The sequence below is a fragment of the Rhinolophus ferrumequinum genome, chromosome 21, assembly GCF_004115265.2.
Source record: "Rhinolophus ferrumequinum isolate MPI-CBG mRhiFer1 chromosome 21, mRhiFer1_v1.p, whole genome shotgun sequence".
NCBI lineage: Eukaryota > Metazoa > Chordata > Mammalia > Chiroptera > Rhinolophidae > Rhinolophus > Rhinolophus ferrumequinum.
In genome coordinates, this window is record NC_046304.1 from 20,608,248 (window position 1) to 20,632,474 (window position 24,227).

General features: G+C 40.8%; 2 protein-coding genes and 1 pseudogene across 10 annotated transcripts in view; 2 read left to right on the forward strand and 1 right to left on the reverse strand.

Annotated features, from left to right (window-relative positions):
- Positions 1-3,217: 3,217 nt before the first annotated feature.
- LOC117012917 (elongation factor 1-alpha 1-like) lies at positions 3,218-4,060 on the reverse strand (annotated as a pseudogene).
- A 469-nt stretch (positions 4,061-4,529) lies between these two features.
- On the forward strand, positions 4,530-9,822 carry LOC117012921 (60S ribosomal protein L10a-like). The gene is given in 5 exon segments (XM_033089440.1): positions 4,530-4,725; positions 6,308-6,378; positions 8,542-8,590; positions 8,593-8,706; positions 8,709-9,822. Coding segments are annotated over 5 exon segments (882 nt in total). The 3' UTR covers positions 9,161-9,822.
- Positions 9,822-24,227, forward strand: part of RHOT1 (ras homolog family member T1) — a 54,659-nt gene continuing 40,253 nt past the window's right edge. For 4 of the 9 annotated variants that reach the window (XM_033090110.1, XM_033090113.1, XM_033090111.1 and 1 more), the window contains exon 1: positions 9,822-10,133. In XM_033090110.1, coding sequence (XP_032946001.1) covers positions 10,058-10,133 — 76 coding nt within the window. In that variant the 5' untranslated portion in view covers positions 9,822-10,057. Of the gene's footprint in view, positions 10,134-10,453; positions 10,519-24,227 lie in introns of all 9 variants that reach the window. The other 5 variants (XM_033090107.1, XM_033090108.1, XM_033090115.1 and 2 more) reach the window with 4 other exon arrangements.

Genomic DNA, 24,227 nt, shown 5'->3' on the forward strand with positions numbered 1-24,227 from the left:
GGCTTGCTCAGGAGGTCTCTCTCTCTCTCTCTCTCTCTCTCTCTCTCTCTCTCTCTCTCTCTCTCAAAAGGAGATTATCAAGTGTTTAAGATTTACTCAGGCTTTCACTTTGACTTACTCAGATGGAAAGATAACAGAAAAGGGAAAAACTAGCCAAAAAAGTCACTGTTTCTGATGTCCCCCCACCATTTATACTTAATTCTACCACTTCGGGCAACAGGATTCTAAGCGATTGGTTTGGTGACATACAGAAGACTGTGTCTTCCTTCCCTGCTCAGTGAAATGGTTTCACCTTTATTTTTCAAAATAAATATGCCCTGGGGGGGAAAAACCGTATGGCTTTGATCAGTGACAATCTGCAGGACACAGCATCTGGGAGTTACCCTAGGATCTTTTTTCTCTTACCACCTTCTGTGCAGTAAGTCACCAAGTTCTAACTGGATTCTGCTGTCCCAAATCATCTAACTCCAGCCCCTCCTCTTCCCTCTGCAGCTACGCTCTGGTTCAGACTCTCATCACTTCTTTCCTGGATTATTTTAATTAGAGCCACTCCAATGCTAGTCAGAACCCCCTTCCCATCTAGTCTCATTCGGCTATTGTGAGCTTTCCAAAACACAGATCAGGTCATTGTTGCTCCTCTGCTTAAAACTCCGCAGGGCTCCTTGGTGCCTACAACAGAAAATTCTTCCTCCCTCTACTCTTACCTACCTCTAACCACGCCCCCCCACCCCATTTCCTGTCATCCTCCCCCTTACACCCTCCATCAGAGCCGCCCTGCTTTGTGTCCCATCATGTATCTTTGCACATTCAGTTTGCTTTGCCTGGAGTTCCTCCCCGTTGCCCAGAGAGAAGTCACCATTGAAAACAATGAGTTTAGATCAGATCAAAGCTGACATACAAGGAGCAAGTACCGTTAGGCCACTCAGGCTCAAACCATGGCCGTTTTCCTAGGCGCTTTCTGGGGATATTTGCATTGTGGCTGGGTTATGGCATCGTGTTGCACTGGAGGTCATCTGCAAGCACAGCCCTGCAGGGAGAGGGACTGGAGAGTCACAGAAGTCAGGCTGGTTTCAGCTAGGGGTGGGGTGGGGAGGGAGGAGGTCGAGAGACATTTAGATGATGAAATGCTACCTCTTACAGAGGGTTTTGAAAGGTGTGGTTTGGGGACGTAGACAATGATTTGGAGGATTCAGGTGAGAGGAAGGATGGATGCCTAGATGAGCTGTCTTGTCCACCACTAGCCTTCCATGATAAATCTATTTATTATTGTGTCCCCAACTCCTAGCAACAGAGCCTCACACATGGTGAAAACAATAAATATTTGTTAAATGAGTTAATAAACATGATCTCCTACATTAATGTCTCACAGCATTGCTATTCTTTTAAATACTTCTATTAATTTGCCTAAAAGATATAATGGTTACATTCACTTTGACATTTTACAAGATGCTTAATAATTAATTCATAATCTTTAACACGTTTTTCTGTTTTTTGTACTCTCATCTAATATTTATGTACATCCATTAGTTTTTAATTACCCAAGTAACACATATGCATGCTTGTAAAAGTTCAAAATGGCAAAAGTATAGAGGGTAAAAGTTGCATAAATGAACATATACTTAGTGTTTATGTAGTTGTGATTGTATATATGGTTTTATATTTCTATTTTTTTCACTTATTTTATAAACACTTTTCCATATCTTGAATAGTCATTAGTTTCAGTGACTGCAAAAGTTTAACTAGTCCCCTGTAATTGTATGTTTTTCCATTTTAAAAATTGTTCAATGTTGCTATAAATAGAATATATAGAGATATGTGTATAGTCTTTTGAGTTATTAATATTTTCTTAAAATCTATTTAATTGTGGTGATTTGTTTGCAGAGATAAATAGAAATTATAGATTTACTAGTCTATGGAATTTTTTGTTTTGCAGAAATAGCCTGTGGCCTAAAAATTCTTGACAATCATTAGTTGGTATATAAGTCAACAAAAATTTTAATGTCTCTACAGTGATTAAAAATTATATTAAGTGCGTTTTTGCCTTTCAGTGTTTACAATTTACATGAGCAGGCTAATCAATTTGCCCTTGGAAAGATAATGCAAGTCAGCAAATGAATGCTAAATTTTAAAATGCAGCTGTTAAGGTTGATACGTAAGCAATGTGCTAAATGCTGTACCTGCATTATTTTTCACTTAAATTTTTTGGGGTGACATTGGTTAATAACATTATGTAAGTTACAATTAACTGTAGCAAGACTGTCCTCAATACTATTTAAGCCTCATTTTAGGTCCTTTGAACTACTTCCGTATTTGTAAATGTGAGAATTCACGTTCCAGTAACTGATAAACTAAAATTTGACATACCAATAAATTTATTCAATATTGATGTAACTCTGCAAAATTTAATATGCAACATGTGAACTTTAATGTTACAGAATTTGGCTTTTGTAGACTAGCTTACACATCAACAAAGTTACTCTTTGCTTCTCTGTCCTAACCTGTGAGGTATTGCACCAACAGAGCCCCTCCCGTAGCTTTTTATTATGTAAACAGATGATTCCTTCGTTTAAGACAAGGTGAAAAAAAACCAAAGTTCCCACCCAGAAGAAAAATGTTAACCCAGATTATCAAATTCTAAAGTTTCAACAGATACAACACCAGAAATAGGTTATGGGCAGCTCATTAAGTCTTTTACCTAAGTAGTACAATAGGAAGTTAGTGTTGACCAAAAGAACACACAGGTTTCTCATTCAACTTTGTTTTAATGGGTCTCAAAATTTTGTGACAGATTTTTGGTCAAGTTGTTTCCATTAAATTTAAAAACTAATTTAAAAACTAATTTTAAAAACTGATTTTAAAAACTAATAACAGGGGCAGCCAGATTGCTCAGTTGGTTAGAGTGGAAGCTCTCAACAGTAAGGTTGCCGTTTCAATCCCTGCACGGGATGGCGGGCTGCGCCCCCTGCAACTAAAGATTGAAAATGGCAATTGGACTTGGAGCTGAGCTGCGCCCTCCACAACTAGATTGAAGGACAACAACTTGGAGCTGATGGGCCCTGGAGAAACACACTGTTCGCCAATATTCCCCAATAAAAAATTTTAAAAATTGCAGCAATTAAAAAGCAAACACAAAAAACTAATAAAAGCTGCCACACAAAAAAACCAAACGGTCCACAAAACATTCTTCTTTCTTTCTGAAGGTTTTGATGAATTGTAATCAGTAACCAGTCTTTTACTATTAAACTTAAAAGTCCAATTAAGACATATAGTTCTGAGACCATTCTTCCATCACTAATTAAGACTGGGGTGGAATGTATTGGGGATACTATTTATTTAGCCTCTGAGCTTTTGGGGCAGACTGGGTGACCTTGCGACCTCCAGCTGCTTTGTCATCTGTTGCTTTGATGACACCCACACACTGTCTGTCTCATGTCACAAACAGCAGAACAGCCCAGAGGAGGGTAGTCAGAGAAGCTCTCAACACACATGGGCTTTCCAGGAACAATATCAATGATGGCAGCATGATCAGATTTCAGAAACTTTGGGCCGTCTTCCAGCTTTTCCCCAGAATGACGATCAATACTCTTCAGCTTAGCAAATTTGCAAGCAATGTGAGCTGTGTGACAATGGAGCACAGGTGCGTATCCGGCACTGATTTGGCCTGGATGGTTCAGGATAATCACTGAGACGTGAAGCCAGCTGCCTCCATTGGTGGGTCATTTTTGCTGTCACCAGACACATTGCCACATTGAACATCTTTGACAGACACATTCTTGACATTGAAGCCCACATTGTCCCCAGGAAGATCTTCCCTCAAAACTTCATAGTGCATTTCAACAGACTGCACTTTAGTTGTAACATCAACTGGAGCAAAGGTGACCACCATGCCAGGTCTGAGAACTCGGCCCACAGAGACTGTTCCAATACCACCAATTTTGTAGACATCCTGGAGGGACAGATGCAAAGGCTTGTCAGTTGGATGAGTTGGTGGCAGGATGCAATCCAGAGCTTCAAGCAGCGTGGTCCTACTGGCACTGCCATCTTTCGGGTGAATTTCCATCCCATGAACCACGGCATGTTAGCACTTGGCTCCAACATGTTGTCACCATTCCAACCAGAAATTGGCACAAATGCTATTGTGTCAGGGTTGTATCCAATTTTCTTAATGTAGGTGCTGGCTTCTTTAACGATTTCCTGGTATCTCTTCTGGCTGTAAGGCGGCTCAGTGAAATCCATTTTGTTAACACCAACAATTAGTTTCACACCCAGTGTGTAAGCCAGAAGGGCGTGCTCACGGGTCAGCCCATCCTTGGAGATACCTGCTCCAAATTCGCCAACACCAGCAGCAACAATCAGAATAGCACAGTCAAGAACACACAATGTAATTTATAGATGATGTGATACAGAATCGTACACCTGAAATCTATGTAATTTTACTAACAATTGTCACCCCAATAAATTAAAAAAAAAAAAAAAACAGCACAGTCAGCCTGAGATGTGCCTGTAATCATGTTTTTTATAAAGTCTCCATGTCCTGGGGCATCAACGATGGTCACGTAACCCTTGCTGTTCTCAGATTTCCACAGGGAGCTACCAGTGGTGATCCCACGCTCACGTTCAGCTCTCAGTTCATCCAAGACCCAGGCAGACTCGAAGGAGCCCTTTCTCATCTTAGCAGCCTCCTCAGATTTTTCAGTGGTCCTTTTGTCGATCCCACCCCATTTGGTAGGTCAGATACCAGTAGTGGTCGACTTGTAGAATCTACGTGTCCAATATGATGTTGATAGGAGTCTTTTCCTTTCCCATTTTGGGTTAAATTTAACGGTGGTTTTCACTACACCTGTGTTCTGGCAGCAAACCCATTGCAAACAAACGAAATTATGTGGTTTTTGTCCTTTTCTGTCTGACTTATTTTACTTAGCATGATACTCTCAAGATCCATCCAAGTTTTCGCAAATGTACCTGCATGATCTTATTTAATTCTGAAAAGAGTCCTATGAGATAGCTCCATTTTGCCGATGAGGTTACGGTTTTTCAGAGGAGTTAGGTAACTTGCCCAGTGTTGAACAGCTGGTAAGGTACTGGAGGTGAAATGTAGACTCCAGAGCCTGTGCTCTTAACCATTCCATAGGGAATTCAGGCCATGGTGGGGAAGGATAGTCTGAGAGCTTCTCAATATCAATTATCTTTTAATTGAGGGTTTGTTTTACAACCTGAATCTGAAAGGAACTTGAGAAAATTAAAACAAAACTGGATGCAACCTCATCAACAGAGGAGGATCTTGTCTGGAAAAATTTCCTTTCAACAGGTTAGTTATAATCAAATGCCTTTTAATAAGTAATTGTGCTGAGTGATGTACCTTGCAGCCAAATCAAGCAAACAGTATCTGTGTCCTCTAGAGACTAATCCATGTGACTATGCAGAGGACATGGATGTTTGAACCAAAAACAAATGTATTAAAAAGCAAGATAAAATAGTTACCCTGTATCAAAGCACTGGACTTTTCTGCTCCACCAGAGTGGGCTTGTCAGGAAAAGGAAATCTTTCTGGAAGGAATGGGAGAAAAATGTGAAGCATGGGTAGATGATGGATGCTGCTTTGGGTTTAACTTGAGAGACTAAAAGATAGATAGATCTGAAGGGTGGGACTGATGCCAGCCCAAGTCTAATTTGGCCTCCTGCCCAGGACTGTGTCTAACTCACCAATCAGGGGCCAGTCTCTTGTTCCACCCAGTGTCATTCATTTAACATACTCATATTTTCTACCCAGCAGGCCTGCCCTCTGGCCCTGGGTGTTCCACTGTCCTGAGACTCAGGGAGAGGCTATGTTGCAAATTCCTCCTTTGATAGGCATAAAAGATGAATCCTCTTGTCTCCTGGCAAAAGGACTTTGTTTAGGCCTCCCTATGTCCCCTGCACAGTTGAGGAGACATGAAGCCTGCCTTATGATGGTAGAGCTCCTTCCTAGCCGCATTCCAGAGGAAAATTCCACCAGTGCCTTTTAGATACCAATCTGCCCTCTTGGCTTTATCCAATCTCCTTAGTATACAATAATCAATTTGTAATATCCCAACAGTAAATTCCACTGCCAACAGCTCCATTCTCTGGCTTATGCTTTGCGGCAGTGTGTGTCATCATGGGACTCTATTCTTAGGCTCAGAGAGATGTGCAGAAATCACTTCCCTCACAATTTATTATATTTATCCAGCACTTATATATCACTGACCATGTACCAAACACGATTTCCTATTATATTCACTCAATTAATCTTCGTAATAATTCCATGAGGTGTTATTCCCATTTGGCAGCTGAGGCTATGGACAAGTTACGCAATTTACCCGATGATGTACAGCTAGAAATTGGCAAAGCAGGTTCAGACGTAGGCAGGCAGATTTCCAGTCTTGGCTCTTAACCATGGAGCTATGTGGTCTCCAGGAGAACTTCAGAGTGACTCCTGATGTCTGTTATCATAGGAGAATGGTATAAAGCTCAAGGCAAGTCAGGAGGTTAGAGCTTCACAAATGGAGTGAATCAGTAGGTGGAGATGGGCTGTAAAAAGAAACTTACATCGCCTGGGAGGCACCTTGTGGCATGTCAGATGCCCCCCTTCCCTGTGGTGAGTGTTGGCCTCTGTACTAAACCATTTGTTGTTGTCTGCTGTAAGTGCTTGCTGGTTTTCTGATTTCTGCAGCCCTTGAGTCCGGATTTCTAAGTTTTATTTACAAAGTTCACAATATTATCTCTGCAGTCTCCCCAGCTCCCAAATAAACTCTTCTTCCTAGTCCCCTGCCTTCCAGAATTTCCCATGCCAAAGCCTTCACCCAGCACACATGCACACCACCACGAAGGCCTGTCTCTCTCACCCTCGTGAAGAAGCCCCGTGGAATTAATATTGTCATCCACTGCCAATGCTGATGCAAAGCTCTACAGTGTTGCTTGGAGTGAGCAGTGTCCTAAAGAGTTTGCTCCTCTGTAAAGGGCCCTTGTCTTTTGTGATATATTTGTGTTAATTCATTTTTTTTTTAAGGAAAAGCTTTTTCACATACATTATTTCATGGGATCCTCCAAACAACTCCATGAGGTAGAAGGCTGGGAAGAGATTAAAGACTTCATTTGGTAGAGAGGAAACTGAGGCACAGAAAGGTAATGTGACTTGATCAGAGTCACATGCTGGGATGGCAGAGCCAGGGTTCATTCTCAGCAGTACTGCCTGGCAACTCATGGTATCCCTGTGGGTCTTGCTTTGCTTACCTACAGAGTAATGGGGTTCTAACAGGTGCTCTGTAAGGGTGCTTCCAACTCAAACACTTTGTAACACTAAAATTGGAGGAATACTTTTCCTTGAAAGATCAGGTAATCAATCCTCCTGAATTTCACATTTCCATACATCTTATTTTCATCCACCCTGGAATATGTCTTCATTATCTCCCAGTGAGCAAGGGGTGTGTTTTTCCTCTCCCCCTCCTTACAGCACGAGAGAGTGTCTCTGGGAAGGGCTTCCTCTCCTATGCTTGTTAGGGATATCACGTAATGAAGATGGTGAAATGTTGTTGTAAACATAAAAACCTATTTGCCTCAACACCTGCAGATTACAACTTTTCAGTGAACTTGATGTAACAATGATAGATGAGGTCAGTAGAGCAAATAAAATGAGTCTGGCACTGTACCAAATGCTTAACATGTATTATTTATTTTTCACAACCACCTGCAGAAGTGGGTATTCTTATTACTGCCATTCACAGAAGGGATGGGCTTGGAGAAGTAAAAGAACTCACTCAAGATCACGTAACTATTAGGTGATGGACTCTGGATTCAAACTCAGGCAATTTGTCAGTAGCTCTTTTTATTTTTTATTGGGGGAATATTGGGGAACAGTGTGTTTCTCCTGGACCCATCAGCTCCAAGGCAAATCGTAGTCCTTCAATCTAGTTGTGGAGGGCACAGCTCAGCTCCAAGTTCAGTCACCGTTTTCAATCTTTAGTTGCAGGGGGTGCAGCCCACTATCCCATGCAGGAATTGAACCGACAACCTTGTTGAGAGCTTGCGCGGCTAACCAACTGAGCCATCGGGCTGCCCCTGTCAGTAGTTCTTAACCTGCTGCACTAGACCACATGGCTTTTCCTAGGAGAAAGAGGGATTGGTGTTATGCACATTTTATTTTCTTTCAACTTATGTAATATTTAAGATATAAAAAAAGGCACATTATGCACAGTGTTTCGTCGTTCTATCTATCATCTATCTATCTATCTATCTATCTATCTATCTATCTATCTATCTATCTATCTATCTATCTATCTGTCATCTCACTGTGCCAAGCACTGTTCCAGCATTAGGGATGTAGCAACAAATTCCACCAGGTGGAGAGGGTCAGGAGGAAATTAAGGCAATGTTAGAAAAACCAGTAAGAGACTTTTTATCCAGGGGCACCTATGTGTCCAGCAGTACGCTGGGTAAGCCTGAATAAGGAGAAATATCAGGCTCTTTTCCAGTTTTTGCAGTGGGAGGCAACACGGGCAGCAAGTCTCCCGGGACACTTGTCTAGGAAGCGGGGAGGGAAGTCCTGCACGGAAACCAGCGCAAGCACCGGAAGTTTTGGAGATGGTGGGGCTGCCGATCAGCTTGAAGAACTACGATCCTCAGAAGGACAAATGCTTCTCGGGCACCGTCAGGCTTAAATCCATTCCCCGCCCCCAGTTCTCCGTATGTGTTCTGGGGACCAGCAGCACTGTGACGAGGCCCAGGCTGTGGATGTCCCCCACATGGACACTGAGGCACTGCAGGAACTCGACAAGAATAAGAAACTGGTCAAAAAGCTGGCCAAGACATATGAAGCCTTTTTGGTTTCAGAGTCTCTGAGCAAGCAGATCCCACGAGCCCGGGGCCCAGGCGTGAAGCAGCCTGGCGAGTTCCCTTCCTTGTCCACTCATAATAAGAACGTGGTGGACAAAGTCGATGAAGTGAAATCCATCATCAGGTTCCAGATGAAGAAGGTGTTGTGTCTGGCAGTGGCCGTTGGCCACGTGAAAATGACAGATGGGGAGCTTGTGTACAACATCCACTTAGCCGTCCATTTCCTGGGGTCATTGCTGGAAAAGCACTGGCAGAACGTCCCGACTTTCTATATCAAGAGCATCACGAGAAAGCCCCAGTGCTGGTACTAAACCAGAGCTTAAAAAACCATAGTGCTACCATTCAAACATAAAAAGAGAAATATCAGGAGACCCTACCTAAAGTAAACCACGGCAAGTCACTTAGTTTGGCTTAGAAATGAAATTTGGCTTCGTTTGGTTTAGACCAGGGGAGTCATTTATTTTGGCTACAAAGAAACGAACCTTTTTACACAGACAGCATAAAAACGAATCCTATTTGTAAATTATACGCATCACAGGCGAAAATCAGCGAGGTAGTGGAGAGGGCTCGATCCTGTACTCAATCCTTTACTCAATTGAGCATTACCTGAGGGCTATGCACAATGGGGTGGGGATACTATGAAAGCCAAGTAGACAGGTCACTGTCCCCCTGGAGCTGGTAGGCCGGTGAGAATATTCTCTCCTTGAGTCACTGCGAACCTCTAGCAGATACGTGACTATGGACAATTAGGAATTTCTTCTGCCCCTATTTTGTAAAATACATGGGGTCAGACTCGCAAACCTGCCACTTAAATTCCTAGCTTAAACCTTAACGATGGCGGTTGTGCCCAGAGGAGGGTGGGTAAGACTCCACCGCTCTGCGGTGCTGCGAGCCTGGCAGCAGGGGCGCTACTGAAACCCACAGAGCGTTCGCGTTCTGAAAGCGCTTGTCCCTCGCGGCGCCCCGTCGACCCCGCTGCCGCCGCCGCCGCTGCCGCCGCCGCCGCCGCCGCCGCCGCTCGCGGAGCCGGAGGAGGCGGAGCTGGCGCTGTCCCGGCTCTGGAGCGGGGTTGCAGCCGAGGAGGCGGCGCGGCGGGCCCGGGTGACTAAGGCTCGGGCGGGGCGGCGGGAGAGGCTGGCCGGCAGCGCCGGCAGCGCGGGGAGAGCGGCGCCTTGGGGTGGGCGCTCCCGGCGAGAGGAGTCCGCTCCATGCGTGCGGGCCGAGCCCGGCCCCTGCGAGCCGTCGACATGAAGAAAGACGTGCGGATCCTGCTGGTGGGAGAACGTGAGTCCGCGCACCGGGGCTGGCCGCGGCCACCGCAGACCCTGCCGCCCCTGCCCCTGCCGTCCCGGGCCTGCTCGCCCGTCGCCGTCCCGGTCTCTTCCATCCGCATCCCCGGTGCTCCCAGCCCCTTCACTCTGCCCTTTCGGCTGTCTGCAGGCGGCCCTCCACCTCTTGCCTCACCTGGGCCCTCCTAAGACCTCCCTCCCTTGTCCCCCAGTTGTCCTCCTAAGCCATGTCCCCATTAGCCTCTGACAGCCCGGCCTCATCCCTCCGAAAGTCCTGTCCTTTTCCTCTTCTAATCCTTCCCTCCTGGGCCTCAGCGTTTCCGAGGCCGCCGCCTTTCAGATCCTCTCGTCTTCCGTGGAGATTCCCTTGTCACTGCCAGGCAGGTGCTGAAATAGACTGACCAATTGGGATGTCGTGAGCCGGCTCGGGGAAGCTGGGGGAGGGGTGCAGAACTATTCGACTTGTGGGCAAGGTCAGGTTTCTGTTTTTTTGCCTTCCCAGCCTTCTCTTGCTCTAAGCATTGACATGGTGAAGGTATGGAACGTTTTTAGCGATGTTTGTACTTGGCATTGGATTGACTCCTGATGTACTCGGCATTGCCTCAAAATTTTACTCTCAACTTCAAGTTACTCAAGTGCTCAATGAATGAATAATTAGTTGAAAGAATTATTGTTTCCCGAAAGCCTAATTCCCTCTCCCTTTTTAAACATCCATAGCTATTCGGTTTGGAATAAATTTGTAAATAACAGCAGGCACACATGAGACCCAACAGACACACACACATACATATGAGACCCCTAGAGATTCTTTGATTTCACCTTTTGAAGATAAAAGAGAAATGCCTTCTTCTCTTCACTGACTTGGGGACAGAACTTTAGGGACTTCTTGATATCACTGTGCAAGTTACATGACTGGATTGGTAGGACTAAAATAGGAAAGTGGGCTGCTGAGGATTGGATTATTTGTTTTCCAGTACATTAGTTACTGCTCTGCCATTGCTGTTTTGAAACATTGTATTTCTAAACCCCATTCCATTCTAGAGAAGCCCCTTCAGGTCACTGAGTGATGAACTCCCAAAGAAGAAAGCTAACACATTTTTACCCTCTTCTGTAGTACTATTTGGTGTTCATTGAAATCTCTGTTCACCTGCTCTTTGGAGAAATCTTCCTTTAGAATCAGAAGTCACAAGTAAACTTAACCAGACCTAGTTTACTTTTTGATTTGCAGTTGTGAATTTTAGTCTTTATAACTACATATATATACATATGTGTGTGTGTGTGTGTGTGTATATATATATATATATCTGTAGCTATGTCTTAATCTGTGTTTTGCATGGACTTCCTTGACAAAGTCCACGAAGGTGTTACTTAACATGATTCATGCTGATGCATTTGGAAAAACAAGGGAAGGAAAGTGAGTAGGTGATCTGCTTAAACCAGGGGTGTCCAAACTTTTTTCAACGGTTTTCACCAAGGGCCATGTGCGGTAAGATACACAAACAGCTGGGCCACTCACTCAAGGTGAAGTATGTATTGCCTCACCTGGTTTATTTAAGTAAACTAAATATATTTTTGGAATTTGCTGCAGGCCAATTAACAATGGCTCGCGGGCTGCAGTTTGGACACCCCTGGATTAAACTGATCCTAACTGTATCATAAAATAGTTTTACAGTATAATAATTTTTAATACTAATTTTTTAAAAAACAAAAAAAGCTTATGTTTTTTAATTAGTTTTGAATCTAGAAAGCAATTACATATAATTATTAGTCTGTAAAACACCTAATAGAAATGCTACACATATATAAAATATATTGTCAGCCTTAGAACATTTAAGGTAAAATGGTACCAGTTTTATTTATTTAGAAATACATAAAAGAATATTTTCTAACATTAAACATTTGTTAGAAAACTTATAAGCTATGTTCTACAGAAATGAAAGCGAATAAGAGAGTTGATAAAAGTGTGCATGCAAGAGATTTTTAATCCTAGGGAGAAACTTGATACAAGAGAAAGCCTTAGGTTTTGAGGAAGATATTTTTATTAAAAAGGGTGGTACCAAAAGCTCTAGGCCAGCTACCATATATATAACGTCTTTTCACAATTAAAAATATTAGAGGTTGTGAGGAATGTAAATATCTAACTATTACATTGCTTTGTACACCTGAAGCTAGTAAAAAAATTAATATATTAGAGGTATACTTATTTGAAATATGTAATTTTAATTGTATTAAAAGATGTAATTTAGTTACATTAAATTATATTTAATTAGTTATATTTTGGGGGGAAATGTTTGAAGCATTACTTTTTGAGATTTAATGTACATATTTGACAGCTGTTAACCTAGCTTGTAGTACTTCAAATGCTAGGTAAACGTAAGTGTGATCAAGTTTATTTTTTAATACTGGTCTGACACACGAATTTATCAGGAAAACCACTTTTTTAGGAAAAAGTGGTAGTGATTCAGTTGTAGTTTTAAGATGTTAACTAAAGGGAATGGGGGGGAAAGCAAAGAAAAAGGAGCATCCGCTCTGGTATTATTGTAAAGCCTGGTCCTTCTGTATCACTTCTGCGCCTTTTATTGCTCTTAGTGTCTGTGCCTAAACCGCACAGGAACAGCTTCATTCACTGAAGCTCTGAAATAGTTATGATGGTTTCAACATTCTGTTGGCTAAACTTATACTGTACTCTGAAGGTGAAATGGATCTTTTCTTGGCCCATCCAGAATCTGAATTCTGTCCAGGCTTCACTGCTAACTAATTGCTTAATATCTGTGTAGTGCTTAGATCAGAGAAGTTAGTCTGTCTGTACATTTTAAGGTATTTGTTAAGGCAGAGAACGTCAAAGTGTTTTAAATATCTGTACCTTATCTTAATTATTGAACATATTGAATACCATTCAGGCCAAAACAAAAGTCTGTTACCATTCTTTAAACAAAACAACATTTTAAAAATCTTTAAAAATGCGACCACACAAAACTTAGTTCTTCAGGTTATAGCTTTTCATGGTCAGATTCACTGGCCAGAATTTGTATTTAACTAGATATGTATTGGTATGCTTAACAGATGTTCTTGTTACAATAAAATTAGCATGAGCTTTACTACCTTTTTTATCTGAATCCTGTAGCTACCTTAAAAGTTCACAGGATCGTTTTCGTTTAGTGAGGTCTTGTTTTTAAGTTAAAGTGAGGTATAGTTGTTTTCTGCTGGTCACATTCATTAAGAAAGTGGATCTGTCATCCTCTTTTTAAGTGAATCTGGCAGCTCTTACCCGATTTGTCTAACTGACTAGTTTATCAGTGGAGTCTCTGCCCGACAAGTTCAGGCTTTAACTGACACGGCCTAGACTTTTGTAATACCTCCTTAACTGGTCTCCCTGATTCTAATTTCATTCATTTGCCATGTAGCAGACAGAGTCATCTTTAAAAATGTCTCAGATTTTGTTACCCATTTTTAAAATTCGCTGATGATTTCTCCTTTCATTTTAGAATAAAGTCCAAACTTTTTAATGCAAGCTTACAATGTCCTTCACCATCTGGCCCTTGCTTTCTCTTACATTACTTTCTCCTTCACTGCTTTCTCTGCGAGAAGGCCCTGACTCAGGCTTTATCCCCACTCCTCTGCATATTTGTTCTTGTTTTTTTGTTGTTGTTGTTGTTACTCGGGCTAGAAAGCAAGCTTCGTGAGGGCAGGGGATTTGTCTTGTTTATTGCTCTATCCCCAGAGCCTAGAAGAGGCCTGGCACAAAGTAGACACTCAAATAGTTGTTGAACGAAAGAATGAGTTCGAGCTAGTTCATTTTATTTAGACTTCCTTGTTTTCCAAACCACTCCTCTCAGTCATAAAAATTTAGTCATTTCCCTTTCTTAAATTCAGTCTGATGTGGTTATTGTTAGGATTTGAAGGGGCAGCATGCATCCAATTTCTTGTTCATGTTCCTCAGCTTTATTTTGTCTGGGAGATTCCTATATTCTGGCAATAAAGTAGACCAGTGACTTTCAATGACGCTGCCATGTCTATTCCACGTCTTGGCTGCCAGGAAGTATAGTCTTTGCCAAAAGAGGTCAACTTCTCCTTGCTACACCAGAGGTCATCTTAGAGATTTGAAGAGGTTGGGGAAAGATTTTTCAGGTGTAAGCTAGGGATAAGAGCCAAAGACACTTCAGGAATAAGCTAGCAGTTAGAAAAAAAACTTTCTATGGTCCTTTTGAAGCCATATTGCTCTCCATTCTGGTCTTTGTTAGAATGATATTTGAAGATGAAACTGTTCAGTTTTAATTATACTGTGTTTCGTACCTGGGTGATCTTCTATGGCCAAGGATGTTCAAGCATCCTTGGCCATAAACATTCTCTCCTACATAGTCTATTCATATAGAGAGTGTATTCTACATCCTCTTCACATACGTATTAAGACTTATTCTCCATGGTCTTCTTTGTCCCTCTGGCACCACTTGGGCACTGGTGTGGATCTGGTATGAGAGGGATAAACCACAGCATTAGTCTTTCTGTAACCCACGTCATCTGCACATGGTCAACACAGTTTTCCTTTGGAACAATGCTCAGCTATTTCCTCAAATGCTAAAGTTTTCCAGTTAAAAAAATAATTCCCTATTCACCCTCCTCCTCCCTGTGTATTCTAATTACAATGACTTTGGAAGAGCCAACAGGCTTCCTAATAAAGAAGCTGATAACAATGAGGAGTAGGTCCCTTTGAAGCACGCAGTGTTTGTTATCAAGAAAAAGAGCCAATATGGCCGGTAGGGCGGTAATTAGAACCAGAGAGTGTTACTTCCGCTTCGGGAATATTAGGAATTCGCTGTCATTTAGAACTAGATGTTCAAAAGATGTGATGAAAATACAAAGACATTTTTAGGCTGTATACATCTAGATAATTTGTTCTATGGTGATGAATTATGTTTCCCGTGGATGACCTACTTCGGAGCATGGAGTCTCAGACAGAAAGAACTATGGCATGTTGTGTTGCACTGAATCAGAAGGCCTTCTCTCCTTGGGGATTGTTGTGGCCGTGCTTTTTATTTTTATAGATCACTTCAGTATTCTCGGGCAAAATAGAGGAAAGAGAGACTGTCAGATGGCTGGCTAACAAACGATAATATTTTTGTCCTCCATAATAATTAATATTTATGTTAAATACTGTATACTTATATTTTATATATAATTTTAAATGAAATGTATTTCTAGTTATTTGTTATAAAATATCTATGCTATATATTATATTAAATATAAAATTTAATCGGTACAATAATTGGAGAAGAGCTTGGGATTTTGTTCCTTTATGGAAATAATTTTTATTTTCTAGATCAGTTAAAAATATCAGTTAAAAATATCTGCCATTTTTAAGGGACCTTTTTGATTGGAGGCTACTATAAATATTTAAATTTTTAAATATTTTAAAATTTAGAATTTTAAAATTCTAAAATGTTTTCCCTATATTTAAGGCACTCATTCATTTCTTAATTAAAATTAACTTAAAAGTGGCCTATTTTAGTTTTAAACCTGCATCATCATTATTATTTCTTTTTTTTTTTCGTAGTCTCACTTAAGGTTAGGTGGGTAGGCAGAAGGGAATCAAAAAGTCCTAGTTTAGATTCACTGATGCATTTCTTAACTAGATCACATCTGTGCAATCCTTTATTACAGTATCATCTCACTACTCTTCCAAAAGGAAACCCAAAATAATACTATGTTCATTTTCTCCCAAGTTCACTGTAATCTGTCTCTTTTGCTCTAATTTTGAAGTTGTTTTAAAAAAAGGAAATTGCGGGGTGGCCGGTTAGCTCAGTTTGTTAGAGTGTGGTGCTGATAACACCAAGGGGTGCCGGCTGGATCCCCGACATGGGCCACTGGGAGCTGCGCCCTCCTTAAAAAAAACCCAACAAAAAAACAAAGGAAATTGCTCTTGGATTTTTTTATGTGTTTTTTGATTTTTAAAAGGCCTTTTATTATATACAATTACCTCAAACTGGATGGAATTGTTTTATTGTGGTGAGTGCTAAACTACCTCGTATCTTTAACAGCCAAGGTAAGAGGTGAATAAATAAATGAATAAAAATATCACACTCTAAAAGGTAATATTGATATAAATAAATTGAATTATTCCCACTCTTTGGTACCACTGTCTTACTCGTATATGTCTGTCTATATGATCAAGCAAAGTAAAGCTCTTTAATTGTATTTATGATGCCTCCTTCCCTGCCAAGGTGTTTCCTTTCTTGTTTCTGAGGCCTGCCCTGTTTGGAATAGACCTGGTTGCAGGTTTGAACTTTGGCAGGAGCCTGTTGCTGCCCAGGCAGCCAGAACGGCCCTGATGAGCTGAGCTGTGAAGAAATCTGAATTTCCTGAGACCGTTGGTATTTCTCTTCTGAAAATATCACTGGGGATGTAGGGGGTCCATGGAAAAAGCAGAAGGGGACGGTGACCAGGAGAAACTTTGTTCTGATGAGTTTTAAGAAGAATTGAAAGGGTTATGGTGAAGGAGGGGACTTTAAAGGTGACACGGCATACCTGTCGAAGGCCTGAATTGTGCTAAGGGATCCCGAGTGATTCTGATTAGGCAGCAACAAGTCCTTAGCTTTCTTGGAAACTAGTAGGCCTGTTATTGTTGGTGATTGACTTAATTTTGATTACTGTGTTTAACAGTTGAACTGCAGACTAGAATTTAGGGTAGGTTCCTTCAGAAACTCATGAGGGCCTTGGAGTAGTGGGATACAAGCGAAATTTTGAAAAGGTGATTCTAAAAAGGCGATTCTGAGAAGGATCAAGGTCTTTAGCATATTAAGGTAGGCAAAATTCTCAAAAGCAAGCAAGAGTGAGACCTGTTTTCCTTTTGATTATCAAGGAACATCTGAGTTACTGAATATCTAATTCATTTTTCCCCGTGCCTAACATAGTAGATCAAGGATAAGATGTGGAGATCTATAAAGTATCCAGGAGAGTTCTTCAGAAATGGAAAAGTTTCTGGGAACATCTATGCTGGTGGTAGTTTTGGGATTTTGGAGACACTAGGGAAAAGACAGACATCTCTACGGTGTCCAGAAAGGCCCAGAAGTCATAGGAATTAGATAGGCATTGGATCTTCTAAAAGATTTAAGTACCTGGGAGTTATGCAACTAACTAAAATAAATTACATAAAGTACAGGACTTGATTAGACTTCGCAGAAGAGGCATTCTCCTGTCTGGTAATCCACCGAGAGCTCTGCTGTGTGTTAATTGTCTAATATCAGACATCACGACTCTTTCCAAGAAACCTTAAGGGTTCTCTCACAAATGTATACTGTTCTGTAACATCGGTTGCCAAGAGTAAAAAATATATAGGAGGTCCAAATTCTAGGTTTCTTGATGCTGGATAAAGAGAACAGTGGCTTGGCTCATTTTGAATAAGGTAACTGTTTTGCCTCCATTGTGCACAATTGAGCGGATTTAGGATTGACTACTATGGAGATAGGGATGAATGATACTACCTTGAGCTAGCTAAAGGTTTGGGGGTGCTGGGACCCTACACAAGGCCATGATGAAAGGAGTTATTTAAGGGAAAAAGCTAGGAAATGCTGACTATAAGTCAGCAAGTTCTAGAAATTCCTGGACCCCGTATTGGCTTGGTGAGTCCCACTTTGTTCCTATAGATAGATGAATGCTCCTGCCAAATCGCTTTCCCATACACAGTTAAACAGGTAACATACAGGTTTGGAGATCTGTCTGCCACTTCAAGGGTACTAGAGGGTGTGTGACCTAATTAATATAATGTGCACTTTTTCGTCTGTTAAAGGTCTGTTTCCTAGGGGTGCTACAGGATAGCTTAGATTAATTATAGAATAGAAGCATTCATATCATCTAGTCCATTGTTTTTAAACTGATGGGAAAATGGAGGCCCAGAGAGTCGGTGACTACTCAGGGTTACACTGCTAATGGCAAAGCTGGTTCCCGAATCCAGATTTTCTTGCCCATTCCCGTGCTCACTGAGCTCCTTTAGTTCAAACTCATCATCATCATCACCATCACAACTACCATATTGTATTTAACGTGTGCCAGGCATTGTCCTGAGCGTTGTACATCTGTCATCTTCTTTTTTTTTAATTTATTGGGGTGACAATTGTTAGTGAAATTACATCGATTTCAGGTGTACAATTCTGTATTACATCATCTATAAATCCCACTGTGTGTTCACCACCCAGTCAGTTCTCCTGCCATCACCATATATTTGATCCCTTTACCCTCATCTCCCACCCCCCAGGCCCTTACCCTCTGGTAACCACTAAACTATTGTCTGTGTCTATGAGTTTTTGTTTCTCATTTGTGTGTCTTGTTCTCTTGTTGTTTTTGGTTTATATACCACATATCAGTGAAATCATATGGTTCTCTGCTTTTTCTGTCTGACTTATTTCGCTTAGCATCATTACATCTGTCATCTTAATTAATCCTCTTGCCCATTCAGTGAAGCTTTTCAGCACCACATTTTATGGATGAACAAACTGAGGCTTGGTGACTTCCCTGAGGAAACAGCCAGTTAAGTGCTGGAGCTAAGATTTCAATCCAGTTCTGTCTGATTCCAAAGCCTGTGTTCTTTTCTTCTTTTTCTGATGAAATAATTATATAAAAGGTGTGAAGAATAATACAACAAATGCCCATCACCCAGCTTAAGAAATAAAACATTACCAGTAATTTAAAGCCCCCTCCCATTGCATTTTCCTCTCTTTCCCTCAAAAGTAGCCAAGCACAGAATTTCAGATCTGTGCCCTTAACCACTAAGCAAGCCATACAGCTCCGTTTATTAAGTGCATTTGCTAGGCACTAGGGATTGAACAGTGAACAAGACAGATACGTTCCCTGTGCTTCTGGAGTTTCCTGTGGGTGACAGTGAAATACTTGTTCCTTAGTCTTTCTGGAGATGCTCAGTAGCTGGTAGAAAATGTCAGGTTTTCACCAAGGACGCATAGGAAGTCCTTTAGGTGAGCATTGGTGATATTCCGGAAGGCTGTGAGGTATTATTACACGGAAACAGTACTGTCTTAAGAGCACACGTCTTAACTGATTGCTCATTTTTTTCCTCCTAGAGACCAAGGTATAGGCTTCTTTTATTAGCTTTTTGATTTCCTGCTGTGTTTCCAGACTTCTGGGAGAAGTAGATAATCCCTTCTTCTGCCCTTTCCTTTCCCACTTCACATCTTTAAATAGAGTGTTTGAACATAGCACTTGATCCATACCTCTTCTGTGGCAGTTTTATCTATCCTGTTTAACGCATTTTCCATATTATCCCCACATACTACCTAAGACTCACCTTTGTACTTAGAGGACAATCAGGTAAATATTTATCAGATGAACTAATGGTAGTAGTCTGGAAGGAAGATGGGTCGTTTAGAAGCATAAGTTAATACTCACTGTGTATTCTCCTAGTGTTTTTCCTAGTTTGGTCTAGGTAGGGGGCAAATGTGTCTGTGTGAAACTCACTCTCTTTGATAGAAGGGCTATTATAGTATTTCTCAGTTTTTTGAGCCATCGCTTCTTTTTATGAATGTAAAACTCTTATGCCCTCTGCACTCTGACAATTTTCGGGTACTAACTGGGTGTCCTACCATTCAATTCAATTCTGACACTCACTATCCTGAGCTAGCATAAGCTCCCACAAGTAAAAGGGCAAGGTCCCCCACAAGATTACCTTTACTTTATTTAGACACAGCTGCAGGAGGGTCCCCAGACTGCCCACACTTCTTCCCGGCTGACTATAAATTCAGGGCTTCCCACAATCCCCTTTGGTTTGATAGTTCACTAGAATGCCTCACAGAACTCAGGACCGTTCTCTGCTTACGATTACACAAGTGAACAGCCAGATGAAGTCCACAAGGCAAGGTCTGAAAAGGTCTTGAGCTCAGGAGCTTTTGTTCCGTGGAGTCAGGGTGTACCCCCTTCCTGCCACATCCGTGTGCTCACCAACCAGGAAGCTGACCTGAGCTCCGATGGCCAGAGTGTTTATTTGGGACTTCATTAGGTAGGCACGACTGATTAAATCATCGGCCACATGATTGAACTCAATCCCCCACCACACACACACCGGAGGTCTGGGGTAGGGCTGAAAGTTATCACCCTATAATCACATGGTTGGATTTTCTGGCAATCAACCTCCACCCTGAAGCTATCTAGGCACTTCCCTCCCTCTAATGAGTCAGGGTATGAGGATAAATTCAAGTATGGTTGAAAGAGACTAACAAAAGATACTTCTGTCACTGAGGAAATTCCAAGGGATTTTGAAGCTCTGTGTTAGGAACTGGGAATAAAGACCAGATGTATTCTTTATTATTAATATATCACACCCTCCTTTAATATTTGAAATTTCAACATTAATTATTATTTACTAAAATCAAAATGAACAAAGTAATTTTAGAATTTTTTTTTTTTAATTGCCAGAGCAGTTACCCACTGAGCTCTTCAATTGCTTACATAAGAAAAGCTTTGCATGGGAGAGTTCCAGAATCTCCAGGAGATGAGACTAATTTCCCAAATGGCAGTGCTGAAGCTATAGCAGCAATACAGGCGTGCTTGGGCAAGGTGAAATCAAGTCAGGTAGTTCATCCAGTCTGGTTGATGTGCTAGAAGTGTTTCTCCCATTCATGTAAAATTAGAAAATTTGGTTCATTATCCAGTGCTTCCAAATATTTGGTTATTGTATTTAGACTCATACATGTTCAGTACCTTATATATTCATAAGAGTTTGATATAAATTATGTGGCACAGGAGTAGTTGAAAGAAGGAAAGGGAGGTCTAGGGTAGCCGTGGGGTGTCTTTAGGGATGAGGTAGAATTTGAGCAGTTTTTGAGAGGTGGTTAATATTTGGAGAAGTAGAGGGGAGAGAGAGAGTAGTATTTTAGATGCAGAAAACCATGTGGGGGCAGGATTCATGACGGCTAGTTTGTACTTAGAGCAGAATGGCCTTGTGAGAGCAAATCGTGTATGTGGGGACTAGTGGGAAAGGAAATTAAATAGATGAGCTGGGTTAAATTATGTATGACTGTCAAAGGCCAGTAGAATAGTTTCACCTTGATGTGGCAGATAATTGAGAGTCAAGGAAGGCTTTTGATCAAGTGAGTTAGAATATGAAAAGAATGTGTAAGAAAGATGGACTGTCATTTGTCCTTTTGATTAATGACGGATGGAGAAGGGGTGAAAAATTGGGAACTGGGAGGTGTTTCAGGAAAAGTACCATAATTAGGGGAAAGTGGGAACAGAGAGGAAGGAATGAATATTAAAAACTTCAAAGGAAAATTTGATAGAATTTGGTACTTTGCTGAGTGCAGAGGAAGGTTGAATCAAAAATGGCTACAGTTTTTGAATTTTTGCTTTTTATCCTGATGTGTAGAAAGAGTGTTCTTAATTGGTGAAATTTTATAAGTCCCTTGGAATACCATCTCCATGAAAGTTAAAAAGTAGGGAAGACCTTGACCGCATCTGGAATAGTGCCTGGCATATGGAAGTGCTCAAGAAATATTTGTTGAAGGGATGAAAGAATGCATTGAACATGTCATTTAGGTAAATTTCAGTTGCCATTTGTAAATTTAGAACATGCCATTTTTTACTACCACAAATGACTTTTAAAATAGTACTTGTTGACCTTTTTCAGTAGCAAAAATTATGTTTATTGTAGAAAATTGGGAAACTGTAGAAAAGCACAGAGAAGGAAGTTACAATTACATTTACCTCCTTTTACATAAGGAATCACTGTTGGTATCTGTCCTCCAGGTTTGTTTTCTATGCAAATACGTATTTCTTTATAAAATGGGATCATATTGAACATGCTGATTTATACCTGCATAAATATCATTTTAAAAAGTAAAATGGGGCGGCCGGTTAGCTCAGTTGGTTAGAGCGCAGCGCTCATAACACCAAGGTTGCCGGTTCGATTTCCATATGGGCCAGTGAGCTGCACCCTCCACTAGATTGAAATAACTACTTGACTTGGAGCTGATGGGTCCTGGAAAAACACACTGTTCCCCAATATCCCCCAATAAAAAATTAACAAAAAAAAAGTAAAATGGAACAATTTGAGCCTCCAAATAGTGACAGTAACAGATCATAACCCGTAGAGTAATTTATGAGACCATGCTAATATGAATCAGGAGGGAAGTTTTTCCTTACAGTAGAATGCAGAGTGATGCAGAAGGATTGATAGAGATAGAAAATTTCAGGCAAGAATCATGAATGGCTACTAAAACCAGTAGGCAAAATTTGATGAGAAACAGGATATTTATTTACCTAGTCTCATGGTATCTCCTCATAAGATACATATTAATTACAAAGGGAAAAACTGTAACTTTACAGTGGAGGAACCTGGCAGACACCACCTCCTCCAAGTGGTGACAGCTAACATCACAGTAATGGGACAGATCGACATCATCTCCTTCTGCTATGAAGCGCTGAGAAGGATTCAGTATCACTTCTGGGGTAGTCCTGCCAAAAATGCAAAACCTGAAACTAATCATGAGATAACATCATATGAACCCAATTGAAAGATATTCTACAAATTAAATGGCCTGTATTCTTCAAAAATGTTAAGGTCATGAAAGGTAAAAAAGATTGAGGAACGCTTCCAGATTAAAAGAGACTAAAGAGACATGACAACCAAATGCAACATTTGATCCTAGGTAGGAAAAAAAAAGATTTTTCTTATCTATAAAGGATAATAGTGGGACAAATGGAGAGATGTGATAAGGGCTATAGATTAGATAGTAATATCGTATTGGCATTACTTTTCTGATCTTGACAGTGTACTGTGATTATGTAAGAGAATGATCTCGTTTTTAGGAAATATACTAAGGTGCTTAAGGGTAAGGGGCCATCATGTCTGCAGCCTACTCTCATGGTTTGAAAAAATTTAAAAATATATATGTAGAGAGAGAATGATAATGCAAATACGGTTAAATGTTTACATATGTGGAATTTGGTTAAAGGATACGAGTAGACATGACTCCTTTGTACTATTTTTGCAGTTTTTCTGTAAGTCTGAAATTTTCTCAAAATAAGTTTTAAAAAAATTGATCCAGTCCCTAATGAATCAGTGACTATTTTGATTCACTTGTGTAGTATTTGTGTATGCCGTGCTTGTTGACTTTAGGGGTCCCCATTCGTTTTCTGTATTAACTTGTGGTAGTATTTTTTGAAGTCTGGCATAAGAAAGAGAAAGACCACTGGCTTAGCCATGAGGAGATGGGTTATTCTTTAGGTGTGCAGCCAATCTTTTCATGAGACCTTGAGAAAATCCCTGTCTCTGAGTCCAGGTTCTTCTGAGAAGTTTTAGAGGGAGCTGCATCAGCTGACACCGGTGACTAGGCTCTAGTAGTGGTTCCGTGATGATGGGCTCCAGATTCACTGACATGGCTGGAACTCAGTGAAATGTTTATCTTACTGCCAGCCACTTGAAAAAGGCTCAAGCCTTTGCACACAAGTCAGTTGTAAAAAACGGTGGAAATCAGAGCTAGAAGACAGCTGGTAAACTATCTATCTGTCCCTCCACCAGCAGGACTCACTTCCTCCCAACACACCCCGCAAGTTGTTTTGACCTCTACACTCCTTTCCAGCCATTCATTATTTATCCACAGATTTGACTTGTGTTTTTAGTTCACCCTTTCTTTTAGTCATTTAAAAAAGGAGTGTGACTTTTCTTAACTTTAAAAAATTTCAGTTATTTTATATTTAGACTTGACTTTTGGACACTAATTTGCTGTGATGGCAGAGATTAATAGGCAGGTGGACTGTTTTCCTCTAGAGTCACCAGAGGATTTAGTTGAGAAGCAGTTCAGTGTCTAACAGTAGTAATTATATGATCAGAAAGTGGTGGTAATGGAAGTCAAATTTCAAAGTGGAAATTAAGACTTTTAAGTTTGTACGTTGGAAAAATTGCTAGGTTTGAAAATGTAACAGGAAAGTTTCTTTGCTCTTAATAACCCTTTCATTATGATTCCTAAAAAAGGAACAATGTAAGGATGTATAGAGAGATAGGCACTCTGATCTTCTATTGGTAAGGATGTAAAATTAGTTTATTCTTTTTTGGAGGTAATTTAACAATATCTGTTAAAAGCAATAAAGA